The sequence below is a fragment of the Cucurbita moschata genome, unplaced genomic scaffold (assembly GCF_002738365.1).
Source record: "Cucurbita moschata cultivar Rifu unplaced genomic scaffold, Cmos_1.0 Cmo_Scf00007, whole genome shotgun sequence".
NCBI lineage: Eukaryota > Viridiplantae > Streptophyta > Magnoliopsida > Cucurbitales > Cucurbitaceae > Cucurbita > Cucurbita moschata.
The window spans coordinates 4,230,200-4,257,699 of NW_019268523.1; the positions used below are offsets into that span (position 1 = coordinate 4,230,200).

General features: G+C 35.3%; 5 protein-coding genes and 1 long non-coding RNA gene across 7 annotated transcripts in view; 3 read left to right on the forward strand and 3 right to left on the reverse strand.

The window, feature by feature from the left end:
• The window catches only part of LOC111445111, an 8,758-nt gene extending 4,342 nt beyond the window's left edge, over positions 1–4,416 (reverse strand). Inside the window, exons 1-7 of one of the 2 annotated variants that reach the window (XM_023083343.1) lie at positions 4,107–4,416; positions 2,659–3,054; positions 2,420–2,559; positions 1,839–1,952; positions 1,584–1,667; positions 968–1,138; positions 592–742 (exon numbers count right to left, since the gene is read on the reverse strand). In XM_023083343.1, coding sequence (XP_022939111.1) covers positions 592–742; positions 968–1,138; positions 1,584–1,667; positions 1,839–1,952; positions 2,420–2,559; positions 2,659–2,976 — 978 coding nt within the window. In that variant the 5' untranslated portion in view covers positions 2,977–3,054; positions 4,107–4,416. Of the gene's footprint in view, positions 1–591; positions 743–967; positions 1,139–1,583; positions 1,668–1,838; positions 1,953–2,419; positions 2,560–2,658; positions 3,055–4,102 lie in introns of both variants that reach the window. The other variant, XM_023083342.1, reaches the window with a different exon arrangement.
• A 2,348-nt stretch (positions 4,417–6,764) lies between these two features.
• On the forward strand, positions 6,765–8,821 carry LOC111444976 (protein COFACTOR ASSEMBLY OF COMPLEX C SUBUNIT B CCB1, chloroplastic). Its single transcript, XM_023083133.1, has 4 exons — positions 6,765–7,204; positions 7,298–7,422; positions 7,539–7,691; positions 8,462–8,821. Exons 1-4 carry the CDS (start codon positions 6,890–6,892, stop codon positions 8,646–8,648), a joined length of 780 nt encoding a protein of 259 aa, XP_022938901.1. The 5' UTR covers positions 6,765–6,889; the 3' UTR covers positions 8,649–8,821.
• LOC111444975 (cytochrome b-c1 complex subunit Rieske-4, mitochondrial-like) lies at positions 8,779–12,486 on the reverse strand. The gene is made up of 2 exons (XM_023083132.1): positions 12,138–12,486; positions 8,779–9,669 (listed from the first exon to the last, which is right to left on the reverse strand). The coding sequence occupies exons 1-2, from the start codon at positions 12,316–12,318 to the stop codon at positions 9,026–9,028; spliced, it is 825 nt and encodes a 274-aa protein (XP_022938900.1). The 5' UTR covers positions 12,319–12,486; the 3' UTR covers positions 8,779–9,025.
• On the forward strand, positions 10,941–11,730 carry LOC111444977. The gene is made up of 2 exons (XR_002710773.1): positions 10,941–11,133; positions 11,427–11,730. It is a non-coding gene; the product is annotated as an uncharacterized LOC111444977 (long non-coding RNA).
• Positions 12,487–13,267: 781 nt separating the features above from the next.
• On the reverse strand, positions 13,268–16,369 carry LOC111444974 (cytochrome b-c1 complex subunit Rieske-4, mitochondrial-like). The gene is made up of 2 exons (XM_023083131.1): positions 16,031–16,369; positions 13,268–14,185 (listed from the first exon to the last, which is right to left on the reverse strand). The coding sequence occupies exons 1-2, from the start codon at positions 16,218–16,220 to the stop codon at positions 13,542–13,544; spliced, it is 834 nt and encodes a 277-aa protein (XP_022938899.1). The 5' UTR covers positions 16,221–16,369; the 3' UTR covers positions 13,268–13,541.
• Positions 16,370–18,465: 2,096 nt separating this feature from the next.
• Positions 18,466–27,327, forward strand: LOC111445159 (probable alpha-mannosidase At5g13980). Its single transcript, XM_023083395.1, has 17 exons — positions 18,466–18,831; positions 18,908–19,028; positions 19,199–19,375; positions 19,624–19,760; positions 19,939–20,010; positions 20,078–20,137; positions 20,215–20,286; positions 21,116–21,163; positions 22,727–22,846; positions 23,010–23,075; positions 23,784–23,896; positions 24,104–24,188; positions 25,480–25,590; positions 25,672–25,767; positions 25,864–25,911; positions 26,824–26,892; positions 26,974–27,327. The coding sequence occupies exons 1-17, from the start codon at positions 18,628–18,630 to the stop codon at positions 27,199–27,201; spliced, it is 1,827 nt and encodes a 608-aa protein (XP_022939163.1). The 5' UTR covers positions 18,466–18,627; the 3' UTR covers positions 27,202–27,327.
• The last annotated feature ends 173 nt before the right edge of the window (positions 27,328–27,500 follow it).

Here is a 27,500-nt window from a genome sequence, read left to right on the forward strand (position 1 = left end):
CCCCCCCCCCAAAAAAAAAAAAAAAGGTTCAATACACAAATCAAACCACGAACTACATAAAATAACCACAAAATGTGGCATCCAGGACAACCCTAGGTGAGGTAGAGTGATGCAAAGAAAACCTTAATTATTCTACCCTGAAAAGAACTTTTCCTTCAATTATCCAAGAAAGCTTCCTTACCGACCTAGGAGATCCAAAGAAACCATTACCAAAACTTTCCATCCTATTCAATTTTTCAAACAAGTTCGATATTTTAACTCTCAAATTTTATTGTTTTTCTCCTATACTTCTTCTAATGTCTATTTTGTAGAAAGTATAAATATCTGTTTGAACACTTCCATTGTTAAACAGATGCCTGAAATTTATCTAAATGTTTAACAGGTATTTGGCAGCAACTATTTTGATTAACAGGGGGCTGATACATGTCTAACAAGTGCCAACATGTACGAGGGTTTGATATGTGTTGAACATGAAAATATCACCCAAATTAAAGCAAGTGTGCATGCTTTAGAGCAAGTACTATTATGTCGTATGTACGACATTTGCTCCAAGGTTATATACATAATCAAATTCATAAAACATCACCTAACCTTGAAATATGACATATATTTGGAGCCATCACTACACTGGATGTTGCGCTTTTGTAGCTTTTCCTCAGTTCTAGTACCAACATTAAGCTTGTCATATAAAGCAGTGGATGAAGTTCTGACTCTTTCTCGCTTGTATCCTTTATTGCAAATCCTGTTAATCATAAAAACTGTATATAGTCAACAGAACAAAACCCTGATTGAGTATATAGAAACCGCCTCTCAAAGGAAAACATGATGTCATTGATGTGCACCTATACTACCTATTCATAACTTGTAGCAAAAAAAACCATGGTAATGCCTTACAGGAACTATCTCTAACCAAAAGGATGCTAATTATAAGAAGAACATGCATATTCCCAAACGTGAGAAAAGTTACCTGTCTGAAAATTCTCTACCCTTCATGAATGAATTCTGGTTATCACTACTACATGCTTTCTCCTCTGCAGCCCACGAATCAGACTCTGATGTAGCTATAGTATTGTCCTCGTGATAGTCAAATCTGGACTCATTCACTCTGGTGGAGACTCTATTTTCTGAACTTCTTGACCTGTTTAAAGTACATTGTGCATTCTGAATTTATTTCATTTTCTTCTGGATCAAATTGGCAAAATTGGCACTTGGCAGGGTTTAAATTAAAATATTTGCTAATTAACTTCTTCCCGTTCCAAGATTAATTATTGAATGCCAACCTTGACTTCTTCCCGTTCCAAGTGAGGAAAACTTGTACAGAAAAGTAACAAGGATAAATCAATAATATATTTATAAGATTAGCCAATTACAAACACTAACCACTAAATGTCATTCAATTTGAAATTTAACGGGAAAAAATAGAAAGAACAATTTTGATGCAATTTTATATGCCAGTGGCCAGCTATAAATTTCCTTCATTACAGTAATAAGGAAATTGACGAAGCTTATGTTCAAAGTCTATTGGGAGCAGAAGGTCAAGAATTATGTGTTTGAAAGAAAGAAAAAGAAAAGGTATTATCAACCTCCATATTTGATGTCTGATTTCCTTCTCTGGATCTTTGCAGTTCGCACATCTATCCTTCAGTTTCTGTAGATATCCAATCATACTGCCACAAGAAGGAACTAATATTAGCAACAATATGCTTCAGTTGAAGTAAACAACATTGAAAGACAGGCTACAGAAAATTGTAATTTTACAAAAAGATAAGGATACATTGTTGAAATCATTAAATTATACATGGCAATTTTACAGGTTAAGCCGTAAGTACGCTTCTTACTTATTATGATACTTCTGTAACTCACGGGAATATGCTTTTTTATCTGCCCTTAAGCACTGTTCATGCTGAAGAACTGCATCAGGGTGAAGGGCACCAGAGCAAAGTGAAGACTCCCTGCAGGTACATTTTTGGAAAATTCAACAGTTACTTCGTAGCCAATAGCCATCAATATTCCTCCAAGAAATTTTAACACTTTCAAAGTTTATCATTGCCAAAAAGTCTGATAGAACAATAAAGTAAATATGTATCACAAAGTAATGATAGAGAATATAAGAAACAAAATTCCAAACTTCAATAAGCAGAATCAGAAACAAATTAAATTAAAAGAACCTATGATTTGAGGCTCTTCTTTACCCGCCCAAGCATGACTCATGAGTCACCCTGGTTCGTGCCATGGTCTACACAACTGTGTTTTTTTTTTCTCTCCTCTCTCTTTTTTATTAGAAACAAATGTCAACGGGAAGTAATATCCATAATTTGGAACCTATATTAAATATAAAATTTTTAATTATTCCATCCTAACTATCAATTTAGATTGGAGGGCATTTCTGAAACCCTCCTTTTGGAAAGGGACGACTTGCCATTTAACAAGGGGATTTCCAAAGTGAAAATTATTCCCAGAAAACAACTCTCCCACCAAGTCTGTCTCATTTTCTTGTTCTCCAGGAAGAAACTTTCTCAGATTGTTCCTCTCATTTTCTGAAAGATAAGTATGCCAAACCTGCAAAAAATTCAAGGCCAAATGAATAGAAAGAAATACAGAAGGGAAAGTGATAACTTCGATACACATAACAAGGGCTAACGACAAAAATATTGCTACCTCAAGTGAAAGAACTTCTGATAAATCTTCCAACCCAAAAATCTCATGAGGGACATCGAAAACGTCAGCCAGTATAGTTTGTTCTTTGGGAACTGAATCAACAAATGGTTTTAATTTTCTCCAACTTATGCCAATTTGTTCCCTTTTAGAAACAACTCTTTTTTTACTCCCATCCCATGCCAGAGTAATATGGGGTCTTAAATTTGCATCACTGCGTGGCAGTGCCAAATTCTTTTTTCTCACTCTATATGGTTCTCTTGAACTGTGACCAACTACACTGGCAGAACTCAATCTTTTTCTACGTTGATTGGCCGCCATCAATCAAGCATCAGAATGAGTTCCAGTAACACACCATACTACCACATAGGTAGCGCAGCAACAAGTTTTATGTGAGGCCTGAGAAACAAAAAAATAAAAATAAAAGAATTAATGAACCTTTCAGAATTTAAAATCATCAAGCCCCAACGCCAGCACCAAAAACTAATTTCAGGGTTGGGATTTCAAAATCATTCCGAGAATTATACTACTCTATAATAACGAATAAGTTAAGTATACTTGCACAACATCCTTTGTCATAGAGAGAACAAATCACAGCCATAAACAATCATAAGTCGAGAAACAGAAATTCAAATTTAAAACATGTTTTAAAATGCAGAATTCCGCTAAAACGAAACATCCCAATTTCAGGTAGATAATTATCCCCTTAAATTTCCAATTTCATATCATGGATTAAAAATGACTAGAATACCCAATTTTCTGTACCCAAAAAAAAAAAAAATTGATAGATCGCTTTTTTCTCATCAAGGGTCATTTCAATCGAAATGGTTATATTGCACACAAGTATTGCATAAATAACCAGTACAGAAAAACTCGAACAAACATAGAGAGAAATATTAAAATTATACCAAAGTCTCACGATGAATTTAAGAACGCCAAGAAGAGAGAGAGAGAAAAACAATTCGACATGCATTTTTCAGTAACCCCAGTGTGAGTAATGACGATAGTTAATTCAGTGGCGAACAGTTGCAATGATTCTACAGAAAAAAATTGACTAAACATACAACTTGTAAGTTCCACACAAGGGAGCTGGGGGGGCCTTCATCCTCCACTTGCAAACATTACAGAACCAAGCATACACCTAGTAACAGCGATACTTAAACACCACAGACCAAACCCATCAAAGAATAACCTAGCAAATTACAAACCAAAGGTCCCGTTCCTCTTCATCATTCCAAAAACAACTACAAAACCTCAGCACACAACCAAAAACAAATTCCACACCATAAGAGGAATACAAAGGTAGCCACAAGAGCCATAGCAATGCAATTAAACCCAAAACAAGAAAAATAAACACCTCGGAGAATTAAAACAAAAAAAAAAGAAAAAAAAGAAAAAAAAAACCATAATCGAATCAACATAAAGAAACAGATTACTAAGAGAATACCTACAATAGTCCGAAACGAAGTTTCTATCGCCGCAAAAACATCGAAGAGTGCAAGAAGTCGCAGTTAAGAATCGATGAGAATTTGGCAATAAAACAAAAGAAAGATGTAATCGATGAAAACTGAAGCTAAAGCGAAAGCGGAAGCGAGTGATAGATAGGGTTTGGCGTTTATCCGAAATATTGTGGAGGCTGAAGTTGAAGAGATAGAGAGAGAGGCACTGAAACAGAGACCCAAATGCCCATTCAGAGAAGAGAGAGAAAGAAGAGAGAGAAAGAAGAGAGAGGGCAAAAGATCAGACGTTGTTCGGAACCGTTAAACTCGTGTGCATTTCACATTCGCGGGCTCTACGCTCGGCTTGGCTCGTTCTCTATTATTTTTTTTTTATTTTTTTATTTTATAAATTTTAAATTTTAAATTCAACCATATAATATAATATATAATAATAAATATTTTATATCGGTTGAATTATACTTGTATTTTATGTCTCAAATTAGCTTAATCTTCACCCACGTGTACCATAATTTTTAATTTCATAATAAGTGAATTAAAATTTCTAACCAATTTGAGCATAGTTCATTAAATAAATACATCTCGACCATAATTTTAAGTTTTGAATTTAAAAATAAAAAAATTATATTTTAATTATATTATTAAAAAAATAAATGAAATGTAATAAAAATATAAATAATGTATCCCTCCTATAATAAGAAATTAAAATTTTTTAATTTGTATTTTTTATTTTAAAAAATAGGGGTGTTTTAAAATTTGTGTCTTAAAAGTCTTCAAATTAAAAAAAAAAAAAATGGGTCTCTGATATAATAAAAAAAAAATTAATTTCTTAAATATAAATATAAATTTTATATTTAATGCCATCACAACTTCCTAATTTTATATTTAATAAATTCCTACGTATAAAAAAAATAAATATCGACCAAAATTTAAAATTTAAAAGATATATTAAACATTTTTCTAAATTTTGTTTTAGATAAAAAAAACATTAGAATACTCATAAAATTAAAAAAAAATTAAATTATATATTAAAATTTTAAATTCTTTAAAAAGGATTAAAAAGATGGAATAAGTTTTTTTTTTTTTTCTAATTTGTCCCAAAACTTTATAAATGTTTAATACCTTCACAAATTATTTAATTTTTTTTGTTCAGTTAAACGTTATACTTGTAATGATGTACGGTAAATAAATAATTTTTATTTTATAAATATCATATAGATCGAGCCTCTATTTGACACAAAATAAAAAATTTAGTATTTTACTATACTTTAAACGGCAAGTTTTAAAGTCAAACAACTAGTTAAAACACGAGGTATTGACAAAATTGATATTTTCTTTAGAAATTGAACGTTTTTGTAAATATGGGATCCAAATTGTCTAAACGTGTAGTTAATCCTTTGAAATTGTCTATTAGTTCGTGAAAATTCAATTTTGTGCCCGTGTTTAATATATTTTAAAATTATCAATTTTGTATCCAATAAATCTCTGACTTGTTGCACGTCTATAAAAGTAAGTGCTTCCTCGACATATAATAGAAAGTTTTTAGGCGTAAACTCGGTTAAATCAATTAATTTTTAAAAATTTTGAATTTTTGTTTTGTCCCTTTTTGAGTTTGAACGGGAAACCATTTAAACCTTTGATTTCAAAGAGACAGGTAAATATCTCATGGTATTGTCGAATAGTACATATTTCAGATTCCAGTATCTAATTTTTAGCTAATCTGATGTATTTTACAACTCGACTAAAATCAATACTTTTAAAAATATATTACAGTCTGGTTGAATATATATTCCATGTTATTGGACATATATTTCACGTTCTCATCTCTAATCTTAATTCTTACTATATTTTTGAGTTTCATCCCAATCCTAACTCTAATTAACTGATAAAAAATAAAATAAATTAAAATTATACGTTTAGCCTACAATTTTTTTTTAATTTGTGTCGTACATGTATATGTATATATATATACCTAAATTTAAAAATGATAATAATAAAAAAAAAAGCATATGAAGGAAAGTTTATAATGTTTTAAAAATTTATAATAAATCTCTATATTTTCTAATTTTATATTTAAAAATGATATTAAAAAAAAACATAGGAAGGAAAGTTTATAATTTTTTAAAAATTTCTAATAAATCTTTATATTTTTGAATAAATATTTAAAAATGATAATAATAATAATAATAATAATCATATGAAGGAAAGTTTATAAATTTTTAAAAATTTATAATAAATCTTTATATTTTCGAATTTTATATTTAAAAATGATAATAATAATAATAATAATAAAAGCATATGAAGGAAAGTTTATAATTTTTTAAAAATTTCTAATAAATCTTTATATTTTTTGAATTTTATATTACAAATATTTCAACTTTTTATTTTAATTTAAATTTTATGTCTAATAAGTATTTAAGAAATTTATTGAAGACTTATTTAATTTTTTTAATCTAAATATCGATTAAATATTGATTTCTTAGACCTATTAAATATATATATATATTTTTTTAAATTTAGGGACATATTAATAAAAAAAAATATAAAATTGTTGGACGAAATGGTAATTTAACAAAAAAAGAAAAAAAGAAAAAAAAGAAGTCGGCTCAAGAACAAGTGAGCCAATTTGTGGGAAGGTTAACGGCAACCACAAGATGCTGCAGTGACGTTCACAAGCAAAGCTTTTATCCTTTTCTTCTTGCTTGTGGCTGTGGCTCTCTCTTCTTCTTCTTCTTCTTCATCAAACTCACTCCCCCTCCTTTCTCTGGTCGACGTTAATGGCGGTTAAGTTTTTACCATCTCATCTCTATCCTCTTCCTTCCCCATCTCTCCCTCCCAGCTCCTTTTCCGCCGGAGACCTAACTCCACGGCCATGCTTTGGCAGACCTCGCACTCATTTCAGGCCGCAGAGATCGGTAGCGGTAAGAGTCAATGTGGAGCCGCTTGTCGCTTTTCAAGATCACCACAACTCCGCCTTCCTCCTGGCTGAGAGTGTCGGCTATTCCACGGCCAGTTACTACACTTCTCTCGGCCTTTTCGTTATCTCCGTGCCTGGCCTGTGGTCTCTCATCAAGCGATCCGTCAAATCCAAGGTTGTTGATAAATTCACCTCCGGTGCAATTCGAATTACATCGTTCTGTTATTTCTCTGTTTATGTTGTGTATTGATTGAATCGCGTCGATTAGGTTGTGAAGAAGACATTCGTTAGTGAAGGAGAATCGAAGAAGGCGCCGAATCAGTTTGCTGGAGAGATTCTGTCGTTCTTCACTCGCAATAATTTCCAAGTCACTGATAGAGGCGAAACCATTACGTAATGCGATTTTCTTTTGGAATTTATTACAATTTTGTGATTCATTTTTTTCTGAGTGTTAAGTTCAATTGCATTGAATTAACTTCTGGATGTTCGATCGATGTTTAATTGTGAAGGTTTGAAGGAACTATGGTGCCGAGTCGAGGCCAAGCGGCGTTGTTGACATTTTGTACGTGCATTAGCTTGGCCAGCGTTGGTCTTGTTCTGACCATAACATTTCCAGATATTGGCAACAATTGGTTCTGGCTTAGCAGCTTGAGTCCCTTAGCGTAAGTGCCACTGAACTTCTCGCCTATATATTAACACCGACTCATGGCATGCATGCTTGTTTGATAGTCATTTTGAAATTACTAGAATCTTGATCATTCAAAACCAATGTTTCAAGAAGTTTGAATGATTAATGACATATTTGAGATCGATTTTACAAAAGCCATTTTAATCCTTTCAAACACGTCCTCTTTGAATCATGATCTCCTTCGCTACCCGAATATTCAACGAATAAATATCCTATATCCATTGAGATTTTCTTAGATCTTTGATTTTAATTTAACCTTCATACCTTTGGAAAAGAAAGAAATTATGGTGTCAGTTTGGATCAAGATTTTCTGAGATCTTTGATTTTAGTTTAGGCTTCATACCTTCCGAAAATCATATGATCTTTTAAGCTTCCAAATTTTGTTCTTCGTTCTCAGTTACCAATTATGGGTTTCATCTCCTACACAAATCCAAAAGCAAATTTTTTAAAATATTTTTTTAATTTTCAAAATATGACTTAGTAAATTGCTACTACCCTATTTCATCGACTAAGTGTTACCCCTTTTCTTTAATCTAATAGATGCATATATAATTGAACTCAATAATATACAAGTAAGAAATTCAGTCTATCATAAACATGCATAAATTCACGAAATTTTAATTAACCTTGTATAAAATAATATCATAAACTGGTCTCTCAAATTCAAATTCTATCTATGATCTTAAAATTTGAGATATATGATAGAACCTTAGAATCTAACCTGAGGCTGTTTGAAAACTGCAGAGGAGCATATTACTGGGTGAAAGCATCAAGAAAGGAGGAGATCAAAGTTAAAATGATAGTTGGAGAAGATGGAAGCCTGGGAGAGATTATTGTTCAAGGAGATGACCAGCAAGTAGAGCAAATGAGAAAGGAGCTTCAATTGAGTGAAAAGGGCATGGTCTATGTCAAAGGTATTTTTGAGCAATGATTATTATCAGTTTCATCTTCTTCTTTTTTTTTTTTTTCTTTTTTTTTTTCTTTACCATAGTTGTAGGAATCTTCATGAGTTACATTCAATCAGTCCAGATTCTGGAAAAGAATTGAAACTTGTACAACAATTTTCCAACACATGAATCATAGCATCAAAATTCAATATGGCCACATGGATCTTCTAATCTCTCTCTCTTTCACTCATTCAGTCAAATTATTTTAGATTCATTCATGAGCCAAGTAGTGTTACAGTATTCTCACTGCAATAAAGATTTCTAAAATGAAACAAAACATGTCTGCAGCTTATATCTGCTTTTGATATAACTTGAGGGTTTTGAACCTCTTATGTTACGTCGAAAATAAGAGATCGGTTTCTTAACCGATCAAAAGCTTGTTTTCATCCAAGAAGGTGTAGGTAGGTACCTCCAAATTGTATGGTGCTGGTCCTTTACGGATCCTACCAGAGATATCGTAATGGGAACCATGGCATGGACAGAACCACCCACCGTAATCGCCAGCATTTGGCAAGGGAATGCAACCAAGATGCGTGCAGACGCCAACCACGATAAGCCACTCTGGATTTTTAACTCTCTCTTCGTCCTGCTGCGGGTCACGGAGAGATTCAATGTCTACACTATTTGCTGACTTAATATCGTCCTCAGTTCGGCGTCTGATGAATACTGGCTTTCCACGCCACTTAACTGTCACGGTAGAACCAGGCTCGATACTTGAAAGGTCAACCTCAAGTGAGGCCAGAGCAAGAACATCCTTACTGGCTGACATGCTAAGGACAAACTTGAGAACAAGGAGACGAATCAAAGAAGCATAGACAAAGCGACCACCTGATAATACAAAATACGCAAATGCACGCTTGCTGGGGTCACCAGGAGGAAATCGCTCGTGATTGTATTCGTCATAGACGATCTTTGAAGAAGGGTTCTTAATGGCAGCTACAGTTGCAGGGATATCCAGAATTAAGCCATCATCCTTAGTTGAGGTCAATGCATCAGAAGCAAAACCTAGCAGAGTCATTCCATAAGATCATGAAACCATGCCAGACCGAAAACGAAACAGTCTTGCATAGAGTGTCGAATCACAAATTATAATCGAAAAGCTCATGCTCGGCCTTCAAACGATTTAAGTAATCGTTAAAGACAGATTCCAAATCAAAACCATATAATAGCCTTTTCAATGTTTAATTTCAGTATCCGACATAAAACCGAACCATAAAATGCCACTATATATAAAAAAGCAGGCCTCTAAACCATCTCCAGTGAAGATTTCTTACCAATATTTCTATTCTCGACATTCGTACGAAGCTAGGGAGTAAAGCCCCACAATTAGTTGTGATAAAACTTGATCTGAGTTAGTTGTTTCATAAAGAAGCAGTTTGATGCATTGCAGAGGCATAGAAGATCAATTCTCAAGATAACAAAAGCATTGTGTAATTGTTCTTGCTATGCCTAATTTCTAGAGCAAATTTTAAGGATTTTCAACGTGAGTTCGAATTTCAGGGCCAATGGAATTCGACTAAAGAGATCCAATCTTTTTTTTTTAGCAGAAACTGTGAAGCTATTTCACAAAGGATTATCTTTAGTGTTTGCGGGTGTGCGCCTTTAGGGCGGGCTTCCCTTCCACCAAAAGGAACATCAAAAGACAAACCTCGGTTCGACATTGCAAGAAATAGTGTGTTTTTCTTCAAATTCAAAAACTTCAAGGCGAAAAAGAGCAAGGGCTCTGGAGAGACAAATGGGTAGCATCCATTCCCTGATCGCTTCCTTATAGCTCAGAAAAACGGTTGAAGAGTACCGCAACTTGGAGAACAATGATTGGAATCTTGACTTTAGAAGAGATATAATGGATAGAGAATTTGAAAGTTGAATTGGGTTGATAGAATTGATTGTTACTATAAGGCTGGGAGATGGTATGGACAAAGCTTGCAGGTCCCTTGAGGAATCTGGGGTTTCTTCAACAAGACCTGCTTTCATATAGTTGTTCAAAACATCCCACAAGCTCCAAATCCCCTAGGATTGCTATGATTTGGGAGTTTAATGTCCCAAACAATGTAAACGCCTTCCTTTAGAGTATTGCTTACAAAAGCTTGAATACCCATGACAGAATACAAAGGAAGCTTGGAAATTGGAATCTATCGACATTAGTTCGCAGCTCGTGATGAAGGGGACAAGAAAATCCAGAGAACCTATTCCTCTAGTGTCTGAGGTTGGGGTCAGATTGTACAGCAGTTTGGCCTGACTTTGTGCACTCCAGAGTCAGTTTTGGAGTGGCTTTTTGAAGCCTTAGAGGAAAAGCTAGATTTTTGTGGAGATGTGTGGCTCGGGCTTTAGGGAAACCTAGGAAGAAAGAAACTGGAGGGTCTCCGAAGAAAAGACCTAAACTTCTGAAGGGATACTGAAATATACTAATTGAAAGATGCTACAATACTGAAAACATAAATTCTTATCGATGGATGTGTAACAGTCTAGGTCCCCACCGTTAGTAGATATTGTCCTCTTTGGACTTTTTCTTTCGGGCTTCCTCTCAAGGTTTTTAAAATGTGTCTACTAGGGAGAGGTTTTCACACCCTTATAACGTTTCCCTCTCCAACCGGTGTGGGATCTCACAATCCACCTCCTTCGGAGTCTAGGGTTCTCGTTGACACTCCTTTCCCCTCTTCGATCGATGTGGGATCTCACAAGATGCTTCTGGAAAGTCAGGTTTAAGGAAGGAAAGACCCCAGCGAAAACATGGACTATTCTTCTTGAACGAGGTAAAGCAGAATTCCCTAAAGCCTAGTTCATTTTTTCGTATGCTAGTTCTACATTATTTCATACAAGTAACAGGATCAATAATCCCCCCGTACCTTCTTATCTGTTGCGTAAATTAATTGATCAAAAAACATCTCTATTTCTCGTAGAATAATATAAATTACTGCTAGCAAATTATGTTGATGGTATATTCAAATTCAAGCAGTTGATCAAACTCATCCCAATAGTAACAAAAACACTCTACATGGGGAAGACAATGGCTTAAACTTTGTAGATAACAACCATACTCTTTCAACAACAATAAATTATACCCAACAAACAGAGGGAAAAAATTGGTAATGAAGATCCCATATTGATAATGGTGAGCTTTTACAGGAACCAATTCAAAAAACATTGCCAACGAAGAAGAAAGCGATTGTTTCGGTCAAGATGATATCGTTAAAATGCCCCGAAAATACCAAAAAACACCTTTCACATTTTGACATTATTTTCAAAACGAGAAACTAATACGCAAAAGCATGATTCAAAATCATCAAAGAAATCAAACAGTGGATCAACAAAGATGAATACCGATCCATATCTACGATAACTGAACAAGGATTGCCCTTTTAAACAGCGAACAGGACATCGCATCGCGACAAAAACAACCTAAAAAACGAAATGAATCGACCACGAGCAGGAAGAACAAAAAGAAATCCAGAAATAAAGAACCAAGTCCTAACCTCTACAACTGCGATCAAAGTGAGGTCCGGATGGGAAGGTGTTGAAGAATCCACCGGATCTGAAATCATTGGAATCACCGGAATCGGCGATCTTATGAGAACCGGGCAAAGAAGAGGCAATAGTGGGCCTGAAATGCGAAGAAGAGAGTGAGGAGAACCTTCGAGCCGCAATCCTCAACATCTTCGTCCACCCTTTCGTTATGCAGAAATGAATTGAGGAGGCTTGGATTTGGAAGGATATTGAGAATTCAAGAGGAGGCGATGGAAGAAAAGAACCGGCCTTCTTCCCCCGATTCGCAGGAGTGGTATGAGCAATATATATTTGACCTCAACCTTGTTTAGCTTACTTCAGCTATCATTATACTTCGATTTTTTTTAGCTTATTAATGTAATTTCAAAATATTTATTTTACTCCCGTCCATTTATGTAGTCTTTCCGCTTAAATTAATAAAAATACTCTTTATTATTTATTTTATTTTAAAAATACTTCTAATTTTTTGAAAATTTTAATATTAACCTTAACGAAACATATTTACCATTAGTTTAGAAGAACGAAATATATTTATCATTAGTTTGGAAGAAAAATGACTCTGACTTTAAAATTGTTTAAAAATTACCCTTTGACTTTTCAAGAGGGTTTAAAAAATTCCATTAATTTCATAGATATTTTTTATTATTAAAAAAGTTTAACTAATATTCTTAAAATTTCATAAATATTTTTTTAAGATGATATTTTTTAATTTTTTTAAAAAGTTCAAATTATTTTTAAAAGTATAAAATTTAAAGATATTTTTATTAAATTAGTCCACAATAAGAACAAAATAAGAACAACATTAGATGAAATTGAAGTAGAATTAATTCCCTGGAATGACAAGAATGTTTCCTTGTTGCTCCAAATCTGGAAGGCGTCCTTGTCGCTCCAAATCTGGAAGGCGAACCTGGTCGTTCTATATAGACAAAACGTGCAAGGACATTTCTCACCAAAATGTCCCTATTCTCGACCATAATGTTAAGAAATAATGTTAAGAAATCGAGCTTAGGACATTTCTCACCCACATTTTGTCCCTATTTTCGACCATAACGTTAAGAAACCGAGCTTTCATGGTGAAATGAAATGAAATAAATCAAAATAAATCAAAATTTGGTACCTATTTCACTATCAAGTCAAAATTACAAAATCACAAGATCTCACCTTATGGGTCCCAACACCCATTCAAGCAACTTATTCAGATTCATTCATGCACCAAGATACAGCTACAGCATTCTCATTACATAAATATTAACTCAAAGAAATTGCGTGGAAAAAAAGTATATATATATGTGCCAGCAGTAAATCTTAAGACACTATCTTATCATTGACGAACGTTCCAAACCACTATAGACCCAGAAAAAGAGCTTGATTTCTTAACCAATCAAGAGCTTGTTCTCATCCAAGAAGGTATAGGTAGGTACCTCCAAATTGTATGGTGCTGGTCCTTTACGGATCCTACCGGAGATATCGTAATGGGAACCATGGCATGGACAGAACCACCCACCGTAATCACCAGCGTTTGGCAAGGGAATGCAGCCAAGATGCGTGCAGACGCCGACCACGATAAGCCATTCTGGATCCTTAACTCTCTCTTCATCCTGCTGTGGGTCACGAAGAGATCCAATGTCCACACTATTTGCTAATTTAATATCGTCCTCAGTTCGACGCCTGATGAATACTGGCTTTCCACGCCACTTAACTGTCACGGTAGCGCCAGGCTCGATACTTGAAAGGTCAACCTCAAGTGAAGCCAGAGCAAGAACATCCTTACTGGCTGACATGCTAAGGACGAACTTGAGAACAAGTAGACGAATCAAAGAAGCATAGACAAACCGACCACCTGATAATACAAAATATGCAAATGCACGCTTGCTGGGGTCACCCGGAGGAAACCGTTCATGATTGTATTCGTCGTAGACTATCTTTGAAGTAGGGTTCTTAACGGCTGCTACAGTAGCAGGAACATCTGGAACTAAGTCGGTTTCCTTTGTTGAAGTCAATGCATCAGAAGCAAAACCTAGCAAAGAATTATCTCTATAAAATCATAAAACTTCACCGTAGGAGAAAGAGAGAATCGTTCATAATAAAAGGGCTGAATTACATAATAAAAATTGAAAAGCAATCATCCAATCAATCACCTAGGACAGAATGGCCAACGTCTAAACCATTTAATGAGTACCAAATCATAACATGCCAGGACACCTTCTCCACTGAAAGTTACAAACAAGAAGACAAGCAAGCCTCTAAACTGTTTCCAGAGTGCTAACAAATTTCAAGCCAACGTTTCAATCGACGACTTTCACAAAAAGTTCGGGAGTAAAAGAAACTCCAATCAATTGCACGTGTAAAGGTTATTTTCTATGACATTTGATTGTCAGAGATCTCAACAGTTGGAACTTAGAAGTAAATGTAGAAACGTGCATAGAGGAGATACCAGAGATTCAGAATAAATGTCCAAAACAAAAAAGTTGGGTCACAATGGCCCGTCAATTTTGCTGAAACGAATATGAAACAAATGATTGCCACATTTAACAATAGCGTGATTTGAGTAGTTTGAAAGATAGATGAGAAGGAAGCTATATATATTTGGGATTCAAAAAATCATTGATAGTATGAAATTACAAAAGATATCTTGAAAAATCCTCTTGTTTCTTTCTTGCCAAAGGGTCGAGCAGTATGCACAAATATAATCCTTCCAGAGGGCCTTAGAATGTGCAAGTACTCACAAAATGGTTGATGGTTCCCTTTGGAGTCTATTTCATGGTGGCATAGGATTGTAGCATTTAGCGAGAATACAGGCCTCATTGGGTTGAGTGCAACCTTTCAAATTGTGAGGTTTAAGGCACATTTAACAACCTTTGGAAGCTAATTTGTTTGGTTTTCTTTCTTCAAGTGCTTAAAATTTACTACTAGGGAGAATTGTTGGTGGGAACTAGTCTCCTTTGCCTTTCTGTCCTCATCTCCATCACCCTTCATCCTTGAAATATGCCTCTATTGCTTTTCTGATGGGTTAGAACCCCAAAATGGTCAAGGCTTTTTTTTTCTTTCTTTCTATCAGGTATTGCATGAGGAATTGAAACGATTAGCTTCCTATAAAGCTCATTATTTCGGTTCGTTGTAGGACCTGGATAGTGAGTTTCGAACAGGTATTAATGCACTGAACTTTATCAGAACAGAAACTCTAAACTGAATGATTCTAACCACCCTTAGAGAAGAAGAAACACAACTCTCGCACTTAAACTTATACACTCGAAGTGGACACCAGAGCAACCACAATCGATCCACCAAAACCTTGTACCATTTGAAACATCAGTTCCTTAGAGAAGTACGAGTCTCAGCAGTATAGCATATATATATAAAAGCATACAGTGAAAGAATTGGAAAAGAAAGAGAAGGGGTTGCTTCAGCAATGGGATATCATCCTATTGCTGTAAATAACAATTCAATGGATACAAAATGGAAAATGAATGTGCAATGCAAACACGATGGTAGAACAAGTTAAAGACTTGGAATATAAACGGTGGAAGATTCAAACATGGACACTACGAGGAAGTCATTGCATCGGCCAAGTGATATGCCCCAAAAACACTATTTTCACAACGAGAAATGAATGTGCAAAGCATGATTCAACATCATGAATGCTGCCTAAATAGCAGATCAATAAAGACGATTATCGAACACGATCTACGGCTAAAAAACAAGTATCGCTACACAAGCAAGTGACACAATACTGCAAGTCAGATATAAAATAAGGATTTTCCCTTTCAAGCAACAAAAAAGGCAACACAGGTCCACAAAATCAAGCCCTAAAAAACGTCATAAATCGACTAAAACCAGAAACGAGAAACAAACAAACTCCAACCTCTACAATTACGATCGAAGAAGGGTCCAAAAGGGAAGGTGTTAAAGGAGGTGACGGATCTGAAATCATTGGAAGGGGCGGAATCACCGCCATCGATGATCTTGTGAGAACCGGGCAAAGAAGAGGCAATAGTGGGCCTGAAATGGGAGGAAGAGAGTGAAGAGAGCCTTCTCGCCGCAATCCGCAACATCTTGGTCAAGAAAAATCGTACACTTCCGCCGGAAAAAAAAAATGGAACAGAAAAAAACAGGGTTTCGAGGGAATTGAATGATCGGAACGGTGGCTGCAAAACCGCCTTCTTTTTCCCCCAATTTGCAGCAGAAATTTGACCCCAAACTAGTTTGGCATAGACGGTGAGCATTTTTACACGTGTCTCTACATTTTCTTCTTCTTGACCCTTTTGCCCCTGCAATAAATCTTGGGCCCACCTCGAACGGGATGAAAAACGATGAAACATAATTATTTTTTAATTTAATTATTTTAGGCTAAATTAATAAAATTTACTTTTTAAAAAATTTCAAAAATATTCTTAAATATCCTTAAATTGTTTAAAAAATATCATTTAATTTTCAAAATTTTCATTTAAATTTTTTTAAAACTTAAAAAAATAAAAAATAAAATAAATATTTTTACTCACATTTAACGTTAAAACATTTGTAGATAATTTATTTGATGTAATAGACAACCTTCTCCTAATATTTTTTTTAAGTAAAAATATTAATGGTTTTAATTTTTTTTAGTTGAAAGATATCAATAAATTTTTTTAAAAATTAAAATATATTTTTGAAAAGAATATTAATTTTCATCCAAAATTAATAATTTTTTTTTTTATAATTTTAAGAGCGTTATTAAAAAAATTTAAAAATTTTAAAATATTTTTAACATAATCTACAAGATATTTTTATTAATTTTGTAATTTTTTTATACATGGTTAACTAATTTTGGATTAAATTATATTTGAGTTATATTTCTTTTTTGATAATTTTATAATAATTTGTGATCAGGGGTGTACATGTTCATAGTTGGAGGATTTTTTTTTACTCAACTCAAAGTTCGGGTTGGTTGGATTGGTGACCAACACTTTTCACAACCCAACCCAACCCTCTATTTTCAGGTTGGGTTGTCAGATTTTTTTTAATTTTATTTAATAAAATATATTAAAAGTTCACAGACAAACACAAATCAATCTATAATTATTGACAAAAAAAAAATAAAAAAAATAAAAAAAAACAAAAAATAAACAAAAACAAAACAAATTAAATAAAAATGAATGAGCGAAAATTGTATCATATTAACCTAGTTTAATATTATCATAAAACTAAAAACAATTAATTTATCATAAAACTAAAAACAACCGCCGTCTTTTTAGAATTGATTGAAGTAATAAAAATAATAGATCATAAAATTAAATAAACAATAAAAAAAACCATTAGTTTAAAGATATGGTATATAATAAAAATAAAAAATATTTTTAGTTTAAAGATATTGTATATAATAAAAATAAAAAATATATAAAAATATTTTAATTAAAATATGTCTATTTATATATTGCCGATCCTATAGAAAAATAAAATTAAGTAGGCATAAATCATAATTAATAAACCTTTCTATTATATGATAAACGATATATTTTTAAAAATAATAAAATAATATAAACCGAATAAATAATATAAACTGAATAAATAATATAAATAAAACAATAAAATAACAAAATAATAAAAACAAAAACTTGTAGTTGGCTCGCCTCGAATGCCTAGCAAATCCATAAGAAGAATTTTTAATACATTTTATATATTTTATTTTATTCGGGTCAATTCGAAGGTTTTGCCCTTTAACTCGAAACCTAGTTCGGGTTCGGAAAAATGAACTTAACCTTACCTAAAATGTTAATCTAACCCAACCCAATCCTTATAGTTCAGATTGGGTTGGTCCGGGTTGTCAAGTTATCGAGTTAAATGTACACCCCTATTTGTGATATATAGAAAATATACGTAAATACACAATTATTTTATTTTATAATATTTATATACCATTTGTAAATGAAAAAAACATACCTAATATAACGTATCTTTTAACTATTAGAACTTTTAAAAATACAAAGTTAAAAAGATTATTATAAATTAAAAACATATACATTAAATTGTTGTGCCACGTCATTTCTGACATTATCTGAAAAGTTATATTTAAATGGACAGTATAATATTATTGTAGAGAGTCGTGTTCGTCTAACATAATATTATAATATTAGAATCATGCCTTAAACTTAATCGTGCTAATAGATTGGTAAATCCTCAAATATCGAATGAAGGAGTTAGTTAAGAGGAGACGTACATTGTTAAGGGGAGAGATGTAACCATGCTCGAACGATATCACATCGTGGAGTGTCATGTTGGTCTAACACTCCAAAAGTCCCGCTTCCGCCATTTTTACTCACCATTACTCACTTTCCATGAGATAGCTCCTCTGAAAATGCAGTTGAAATCGAGCTCCATTGCTGCTGGTTCGTCGATTTAACTGAGAACAGCACTTGTGAGTTCTTCGCTCTGTTTGAGTTAGAGCTTGAAATCTTCATCCTGTTTAGTTTAGTTTTTTTTTCAATGGCGGGGACTCTATGGCTATGTTTCGGTGCGATCCTTCTATCGGTGGTTTTTGGCGCTGAATCGAAGTTCATGGTGTATAATACCTCGCAGAGTGTTGTTCCTGGGAAGCTTAATGTTCACTTGGTCGCGCATACGCATGACGATGTAGGATGGTTGAAGACGGTTGATCAGTATTATGTTGGCTCTAATAACTCCATTCAGGTTTTGTTTCTTTTCCGACTCTTCGTGTGAAATGATCGTGAAATAGGGTTTTGATCTCTGTCGCTTTTCAATGCAGGGAGCTTGCGTGCAGAATGTGTTGGATTCTATGGTTACAGCTCTACTGGCTGACTCGAATCGAAAATTTATATATGTAGAGCAGGTGCGTTGTTTCTTCTTTGTTCTAGTTCTGCAAATTAGTATCTAACATGATAATTTTTGGGATTATGAACTTTTGAGCTTTCCCTTTTGAGTTTTACGTCAAGGTTTTTAAAACGCGTCTGCTAGTGAGAAGTTTCCACACCCTTATAAAGAATGTTCCATTCTTCTCTCCAACCGATGTGGGATCTCACAATCCACCCCCTTTAAGACTCAATGTCCTTGATGACACTCGTTCCCTTCTCCAATCGATGTGGGACCCAAAATTTTGTAAAGGCCTACTTAGGCAACAATCCTTCTGTAACTCCAAAATTTTGGCTTGCATTTCCAGTTTCAGTTCCACCATTTGGCTTCAGCACATATATTATCTCAACCTCCAGGAGGGCAGGTTGGCTTATACAGAGTTGTTCCATGTTTGAACTAAATTGTATGTGGAAGTTGGAACACCAGATGTCTCACATTGGTTGGGGAGGAGAACAAAACACGCTTTATAAGGGTGTGGAAACCTTCCCCTAGTAGACGCATTTTAAAGCCTTGAGGGGAAGCCCGAAAGAGAAAGCCCAAAGAGGACAATATCTACTAGAAGTGGATCTGGACCGTTACAGGAACTCATATCATTGTCACACTTTGGTGCAGGCGTTAATTCAATAAAATCTTCTATTCATACATTTCCGAGCGGTGATATTTCCACTTTTCAAGTCGGTAACGGAAACTTGCAGCTTAAATTTTCTGCAGATCAAGGAAAAATTGTTTATGGAAACAGCAAGAGTTTGGTATGAATTCTAACAAACAATCTTACGCAACTCTACAAGTTTATTTTGCATAACAATCTTATGCAAAAACACCGAACTGTTCTTCATTTTGAGCCCTCTTCTTGAAAAAAAAAGAGAAGAAAGGAAGGAAGAACCTGTGAGTTTATGTAGCTGACATATCTATTTTTAATCATTGAAGGTTGATGAATTGGTTGATCAATCATACAGCTACTATCCAGGGTATGATGGAAGACGGGACAAAGCTCCACAGGTAGACTGTTATTTGAAAATGGTTATTCCAGTCATTTGATTTCTAACTCCATTGGTAACATTTTCAGAATGCTGGGGCTTATATTTTCCGTCCAAATGGGACATTTCCCATAGTTCCCAATAAACAGGTATGTTTCCTCGCCGAGAATAAGGACCTTAGGCATCAAACATAATTCTCATGAGAGAACTTTCTTCGACTTTTCAGGTTCCCGTGACAGTTATACGAGGTCCGTTGATCAAAGAAGTACATCAACAGATAAATCCCTGGATCTATCAGGTAATAATCTTGTTCATGTTCATGATAATAATTAATTATCTTGTTTTAGTGTTTTTTGTTCTTTTATGGTATTTCTTTTATATAGGACGGTCTTATATTACTATTACTAATACCTTCATTTGTAGAAAGAAATCAGAGAATATTTGCAGAAAAGACACAAACCTACACAAAACTTTTCGACAATGTTGTATACCAAGCTATATCTTGATGTAAACTGTCTAATATTTCTACTCCCTATAGTTATACTTCCTCGTTGGGGAAGGTCTTTCGTAAACACCATGGATCATACATCCCTTTTGGTTCCTGTCATGGTTAGATCTCGTATTTTCTTTTCTCGTATTCTTCCAAATCCTTTTGGCTCTTAATTTCATTGAATAAGAACCTTCGTGTCATGAAAAGGAATGATGGAAAATATATATCTAGAATGTTAGGAATCACGACTCTCCACAATGGTATGATATTGTCCACTTTGAGCATAAGCTCCTCATGGCTTTGCTTTGGGCTTCCCCAAAAGGCCTCATACCAATGGAGAGAGTATTCTTTGTTTATAAACCCATTATCATTCCCTAAATTAGCCGACGTGGGACTTTCATCATCCAACATAGAAGATAACCAAAAAGATAATGAGATCTGAACGTGAAAGCTAAAGCATTTGGAAATTTTGGATCATTTTTTTGGTCAACTGTATTAAGAATTAGTCAACTGAGTAAAAAAATCTCTTGGGTCGCTATCTCGTTGTCGTAAAATTGAAGCTCTGGAACGTAAGTCGTCTTACGTTTTACTACACAGCGATTAATATTTTCGGTTCTTGCCATTTTAACATTTGTAGGTAACCAGACTTCAAAAGGGAAGAGAGCACGTTGAAGTAGAATTTACTGTAAGTTTTACTGCATAATCTCTTATACTCTTACTTTGAGCAAGCAAGCAAAGTAGCAAATGTATAAGATGAGACTTAGAGTGCATAACAGAATGCCTGATTTGTTCTACATATGGTGTTCCGACACTACAGGTTGAAAGGAGGGGCATTGACTGAACATGTGCTGCAATGTCTATTTGCAAATGATTTAGCTTATAATTACAATTTAATATTATTTGAAATATTTATTAATATCCGTAGAAAATTTAATCTTTATTAGTTTTATTGTAAAATAATTATCTAATTAAATACTTGAGTACAATAGTAAGTGTATGAACTTTATAGAAGTATTCATGATGTAGGAAATAAATATTATCATTAATAATATAATAATTAAGCAAAATAATATATTTTTATTTATTAATAAATTTCAATATGTTGGTGATTGAATGTCAATGTTAGTTTTAGTTCACGTGAGATCCCATATTGGTTGGAGTGGGGAACGAAACATTCCTTATAAGGGTGTGGAAACCTCTCCCTAATAGACACGTTTTAAAACCTTGAGGGGAAGCTCGGAAGAGAAAGCTCTAGGAGGACAGTATCTGCTAGCGGTGGGCTTGGGCGATTACAAATGGTATCAGAGCCAGGCACCGAACGGTGTGCTAGTGTAGACGTTGGGTCCCGAAGATTCATTCACTTGCATTACTGCTAGCAAAAAGCTCCGGTCTTAACGCCCCAGACAACGTCCTAGGCGTAGTGGAGATCGGAGCAAGAGGGAACGCCTAGACGACATTTTTCTTCCTGGGCAGCTGTAAGTAGATCGAGAGGTCCTTCCGCCCCTTGTCCCCGAATAAGGGTCCTATGTACTCATAAAAGGTTGCTCCAATCTGACCTAGCTGGCGAGCAAGCGATCCCAGTTCGCAGCAGAGAACAAGACAGGAAGCAAGCGTACCTTTGTTCGCTTCTTCTCCACCAAGCACGGAAGTTTAAGGATAACTGTAGGTCGGTGGCTACCTAGGGAAATTTCGATTCGATCCACCCCCCGACTGGGAGGGGTGGATTGTGAGATCCCGCATTGGTTGGAGAGGGGAACAAAATATTTCTTATAAAGGTGTGAAATCGCATTTTAAAACCTTGAGGGAAAGCCTAGAAGAGAAAGCCCAAAGAGGACAATATCTACTAACAGTGGGCTTAGGCGGTTACAAATGGTATCAGAGTCAGGCACTGCTATATGTGCTAGCAAGGACGCTGGCCCCCAAAGGGTGGATTGTGAGATCCCCTATTGGTTGGAGAGGGGAGGGAACGAACCATTACTTATAAGGGAGTGAAAACACGTTTTAAAAACCTTTAGGGGAAGACCGGAATGGAAAGCTCAAGGAGGACAATTTCTGCTAGCGGTGGGCTTGAACATTTTTTTAACTAAAAAGAAAAATAAAACCATTTTCTGCTCTGAATCTTGTGATTTTTTGTCTTCATTATTTATCTTATTTCTCAAACCTCTCAACTCCCCAACAAACAAACTTCCCTCTTAGTAAATTTCTGCATCTAATACTGCTACTGTTGCTTACTCTATGTGGCTTTTAGGTTGGGCCGATACCTATTGATGATGGAGTTGGCAAAGAAGTAGCAACTCAAATTACGACATCTATGAAAACCAACAAAACATTTTATACAGATTCCAATGGCAGAGATTTCATCAAAAGGGTATGACTTCAGCTTATTTCTTTTTCACTTTATTTCACTTTAGAATTGACTTATCTCAACCTAAGAACTTTCTTCCGCATTGTAATTACTTGATCATCATCTGGAGAGTGATGATTTCCTCTGATTCCTTGACTGGATATTATCTGATTATTCATTTTTGTAGATTCGAGACTATAGAGCAGACTGGAACCTGGAAGTGAACCAACCCGTTGCAGGAAATTATTATCCAGTAAGTGATTTTGTGTCTCTGTGACCTTTTTGGAGCATTTTCTTCTGTAACAACTACCCTTTAGGACTCCGATGTACATCAGGTTCTTTAAATATGTCTCTAATTACTAGAATAACAACGAGTTTTTCCTCTGAAACCTCTTTCACTCTTTATTAGAGGATTTCTTGAGGCCATTAACACTTTATCTTCCACGTAAGATGAGCGTTTAAAAGTTGTGTCGTCGCTTTTGGGGTGGCTCCTTTGTCAACGTTACCACCCCAGAAGGAGTAATCTGTTAGGAATCACAGATCACAACAATGATATGATATGTGGTGATATGATATTGTCCACTTTGAACATAAGCTTTCATGACTTCCCCAAAAGGCCTCGTACCAATGGAGATGTATTCCTTACTTATAAACCCATGATCATCCTCTAAATTAGCCAATGTGGGACTCCCTCCCAACCATCCTCAACATAATCAACCTAACCAATGAACATGTGTCGATGAAAGTGTAATCAACCTAAGCCTAACTCGACTAGTTAAGACATAGACAAAAAGGCCCAAGTTTGAATCTCCAGCCCTACATATTGTGTACTCGAAAATGAATAGTGCATAAGTGTAATATAAGGTAATTTCTCACCAGAATGTGTGCATTTCTTGTAGACGAATATGGTTTCTGATCTTGTGCTCTGTAGTTGTTTCATTAAATGGAATTGTCCTTTCAGATAAATCTTGGGATCTATACACAAGATGATAAGAAAGAATTTTCAGTTTTGGTGGACCGTGCTGTAGGGGGCTCCAGCCTAGTTGATGGGCAGTTAGAGCTGATGCTTCACAGGTGCATAGTTATATTTTTTTAGAAGAAGTGTAGTTCCTTTTTGCTCCTATTTACAGGTGCTAAGAGCTGCTGAAGGTTTGCCTGTGCGGTTTGATAGTTGGTTGATATAATCACAACTCGCTAGATTGCTAATTGACACTGGGACACTTTTTCTTTATGCATAATGTGTTGTCGGACCTTATTTATGTTCGTTTTTTTACTAAACAGGAGGCTGTTACTAGATGATTCCAGAGGTGTTGAAGAGGCTTTGAATGAAACAGTTTGTATTCATAATGAATGCAGAGGACTAATCGTAAGTGCCTGCGCCCAACTCTACGAAATATATGGCACCTACAGCTTTTCTTCTTCTTTTCTTTTATTTTATATTATGAATTGAAGTTCAGGTTAAGGTATGTTGTGAGGTCCTACGTCGGTTGGAGAGGAGAACGAAGTATTCCTTATAAGAGTGTGGAAACCTTCTTCCTAGCAGAGGTGTTTTAAAATCGTGAGGCTAATGGTGATATGTAATGGATAAAAGCGGATAATATCTGCTAGCGGTGGGCTTGAATTGTTACAAATGGTATTAGAGCTAGATACCGAGCGATGTGCCAGCGAGGACGTTGGGCCTTAAGGGGGTGAATTGTGAGATCCCGCATCAGTTGGAGAGGAGAACGAAGCATTTCGTATAAGAGTGTGGAAACCTCTTCCTGACAAACGCGTTTCAAAACTGTGAGGCTGACGGCGATACGTAACAGGCAAAAACGGACAATATCTGTTGGCAGTGGACTTGGACTAGGGGTGTACATTCAACCTGACAACCCGACAACCCGGACCAACCCAACCCAAACTATAAGGGTTGGGTTGGGTTGGGTTGGATTAGCATTTCAGGTAGAATTGGATTAACATTTCAGGTAGGGTTGGGTTCATTTTTCGGAACCCAAACTGAATCGGTTGGGTTTCAGGTTCGTGGGCAAAACCTTCGGGTTGACCCGAGTCAAATAAAAATATATAAATTATATTAAGAATTCTTCTGTATAAATGGGTTTGCCAGAGTGGTACTTAAGCCGATCTAAGAACACTAACGCTTGAGTTTGACGCCAATATGTTACAATTTTCGCTCGTTGGGTTGGGTTGGGTTACCAATCCAACCAACCCGAACTTTTGGGTTGGGTCAAAAGAATCCCTCAACCCAACCCAACCCGGACCATGTACACCCCTAACTTGGACTGTTACAAATGGTATCAGAGCCAAACACCGGGCAATGTGCCAGCGTAGATGCTGGACCCCAAAAAGGTGGATTGTGAGGTCCCACGTTAGTTGGAGAGGAGAAAGAAACATTTCTTATATAAGAGTGTGGAAACCTCTTCCAAACAGACGCGTTTTAAAACCATGAGGTTGATGGCGATATGTAACGAGCAAAAACAAACAATAAAATTCTCAATTAGCAAAATCAAAACTAACTAATATAATTGTTCTTTTTCTCACATCACCCCACAAACTCTGTCTCATATCTTCTTCTTTTATTCATTTTGCATTTGTTCTTCCTCTCCCCTTTCCTGTCCTGTACCACTTTTAGTACTCACGTTTCACATTATGCTATGCAGATTCAAGGAAGGTTATATTACAGAATTGACCCTTTAGGAGAAGGTGCAAAATGGCGACGTTCTTTTGGTCAGGAGGTCTTTTCTCCACTTCTCCTAGCCTTTGCTGAACAGGTGAATATTAGAGGAAGTGAAAAGGTAAAGTTATAAATTATTAAATAATTATATTAACCTTACTAGATAATTAACCTGCAGGATGGAGATAATTGGGCAAATTCTCATAAACTTACTTTCTCTGGAATTGATTCCTCGTACAGTTTACCCAAAAATGTTGCTGTTATAACTTTACAGGTAATGATGATCTTTTTGTTGGTCTGATCCCATGCTTCTTCAACACCCATCTTCATTTGTAACTTTTTCTTGTCTCGTTCGTCTAATTTTAAACAGGAAATTCACGATCGAAACGTTCTACTTCGATTGGCTCATTTGTATGAGGTGCTACTCTATCCCTGCTCAGGAAGTAGTTTCACTTTCTCTTGATCAAGTTTGGCTTGAGTTTATTATAATCTTGCTTGTGAATGACATACAAACATTTATGCTGGTACTTACGAACTCGAGTATATCCCGAATTGATGCTCCATGGCTATGTATGCTAATATTTTGTACATGAATAATCCTGGGTTGCTTTATTTTCTCTAGATTTTCTGGATGAAATTTTAGAAAAGGACTAGAGAAAATGGTTTTTTAGTTATAATTCTTCCTGCCAACTTCTCCATCGTTGTCAGTGCCTGGCCAGTGATAATCCCCTTGCATCTAGATTATGATTTTGGTGGTTCATTTATTAAATCTGTCCAAAGTTTCTATGCTACTTTAAAGAGGACAGGAGAAAACATGTCCGTAGCAGCCTAAGCCCACCGCTAGTAGATATTGTTCTCTTTGAGCTTTCCCTTTAGACTTCCTCTCAAGGTTTTTAAAACGCATCTGTTAGGGAGAGGTTTTCACACCCTTATAAAGAATACTTCGTTCTCCTCCCCAACCAACGTGGGATCTCACAATCCACCTTCCTTTCTGGCACATCGTTCGATGTCTGTCTCTGATGCCATTTGTAACAGCCCAAGCCTACCACTAGCAAATATTGTCATCTTTGGGCTTTCCCTCAAGGTTTTTAAAACGTGTCTGCTAGGGAAAGGTTTCCACACCCTTATAAAAAATGTTTAGTTCTCCTCTCCAATCGATATGGGATCTCACAATGTCAGTAAGTACTGTTCATCATTTTATTTATCAGCTATCTTGGCTGCTAAGTTAAAAAAAACCTGCTGTATGTTTCAAACGATCAATCCCTAATGCTCACTGTTTTTTATCCTAAATACTAATATGTTATTCTGTTGGCTTATGAAAACGGCAAAGACTGGAGAGGAAAAGGAATATTCAGTGATTACTAGAGTAGAACTAAAGAAGCTATTTCCAGAAGAGGAGGTATGAGCAACAGATTCTTCAAAACTAGCTGCTAATCATTTACCTTCTTTCTGTAACTTATAGTTCTCCAATCCATTTCAGATCAAGAGGGTAACAGAAATGAACTTGTCTGCAAATCAAAAAAGGACAGATATGGAGAAGAAACGAATGGTGTGGAAGGTAGAGAATGGTTCAGATGAAGTTAAAGCCAAGAGAGGAGAAGCTGTAGACCCTAAAAAGTTAGTGGTGGAACTCTCCCCTATGGAAATCAGAACCTTTATCATTGAGTTGGGTGAGAAGCTCAACCGCAAACTGGTTTTTGATGCCTAATATGCTCAAGTAAGTTGCTGGTCTCTGGTCTCCGTTTTGAGTATTGTTTTTTGTTCTCTGACTATTGAGGTTAACCTTTCAGTTTCCTATTGAACGGAAATATATATATATATTCATATATATATATATATATATATAATATACATAAAAATTTGAGAGGTTAAGCTTTATTGTATGCTAAACTTGATGTTCATCAGGGGGGAAACTGCTCTTATCAGTGAAAGAGATGATTTTGAGGAAGAGGGTTCCTTGTTCTTGAGAACTAAACTAACCATTAAACCTCTAATATATTAGAAACT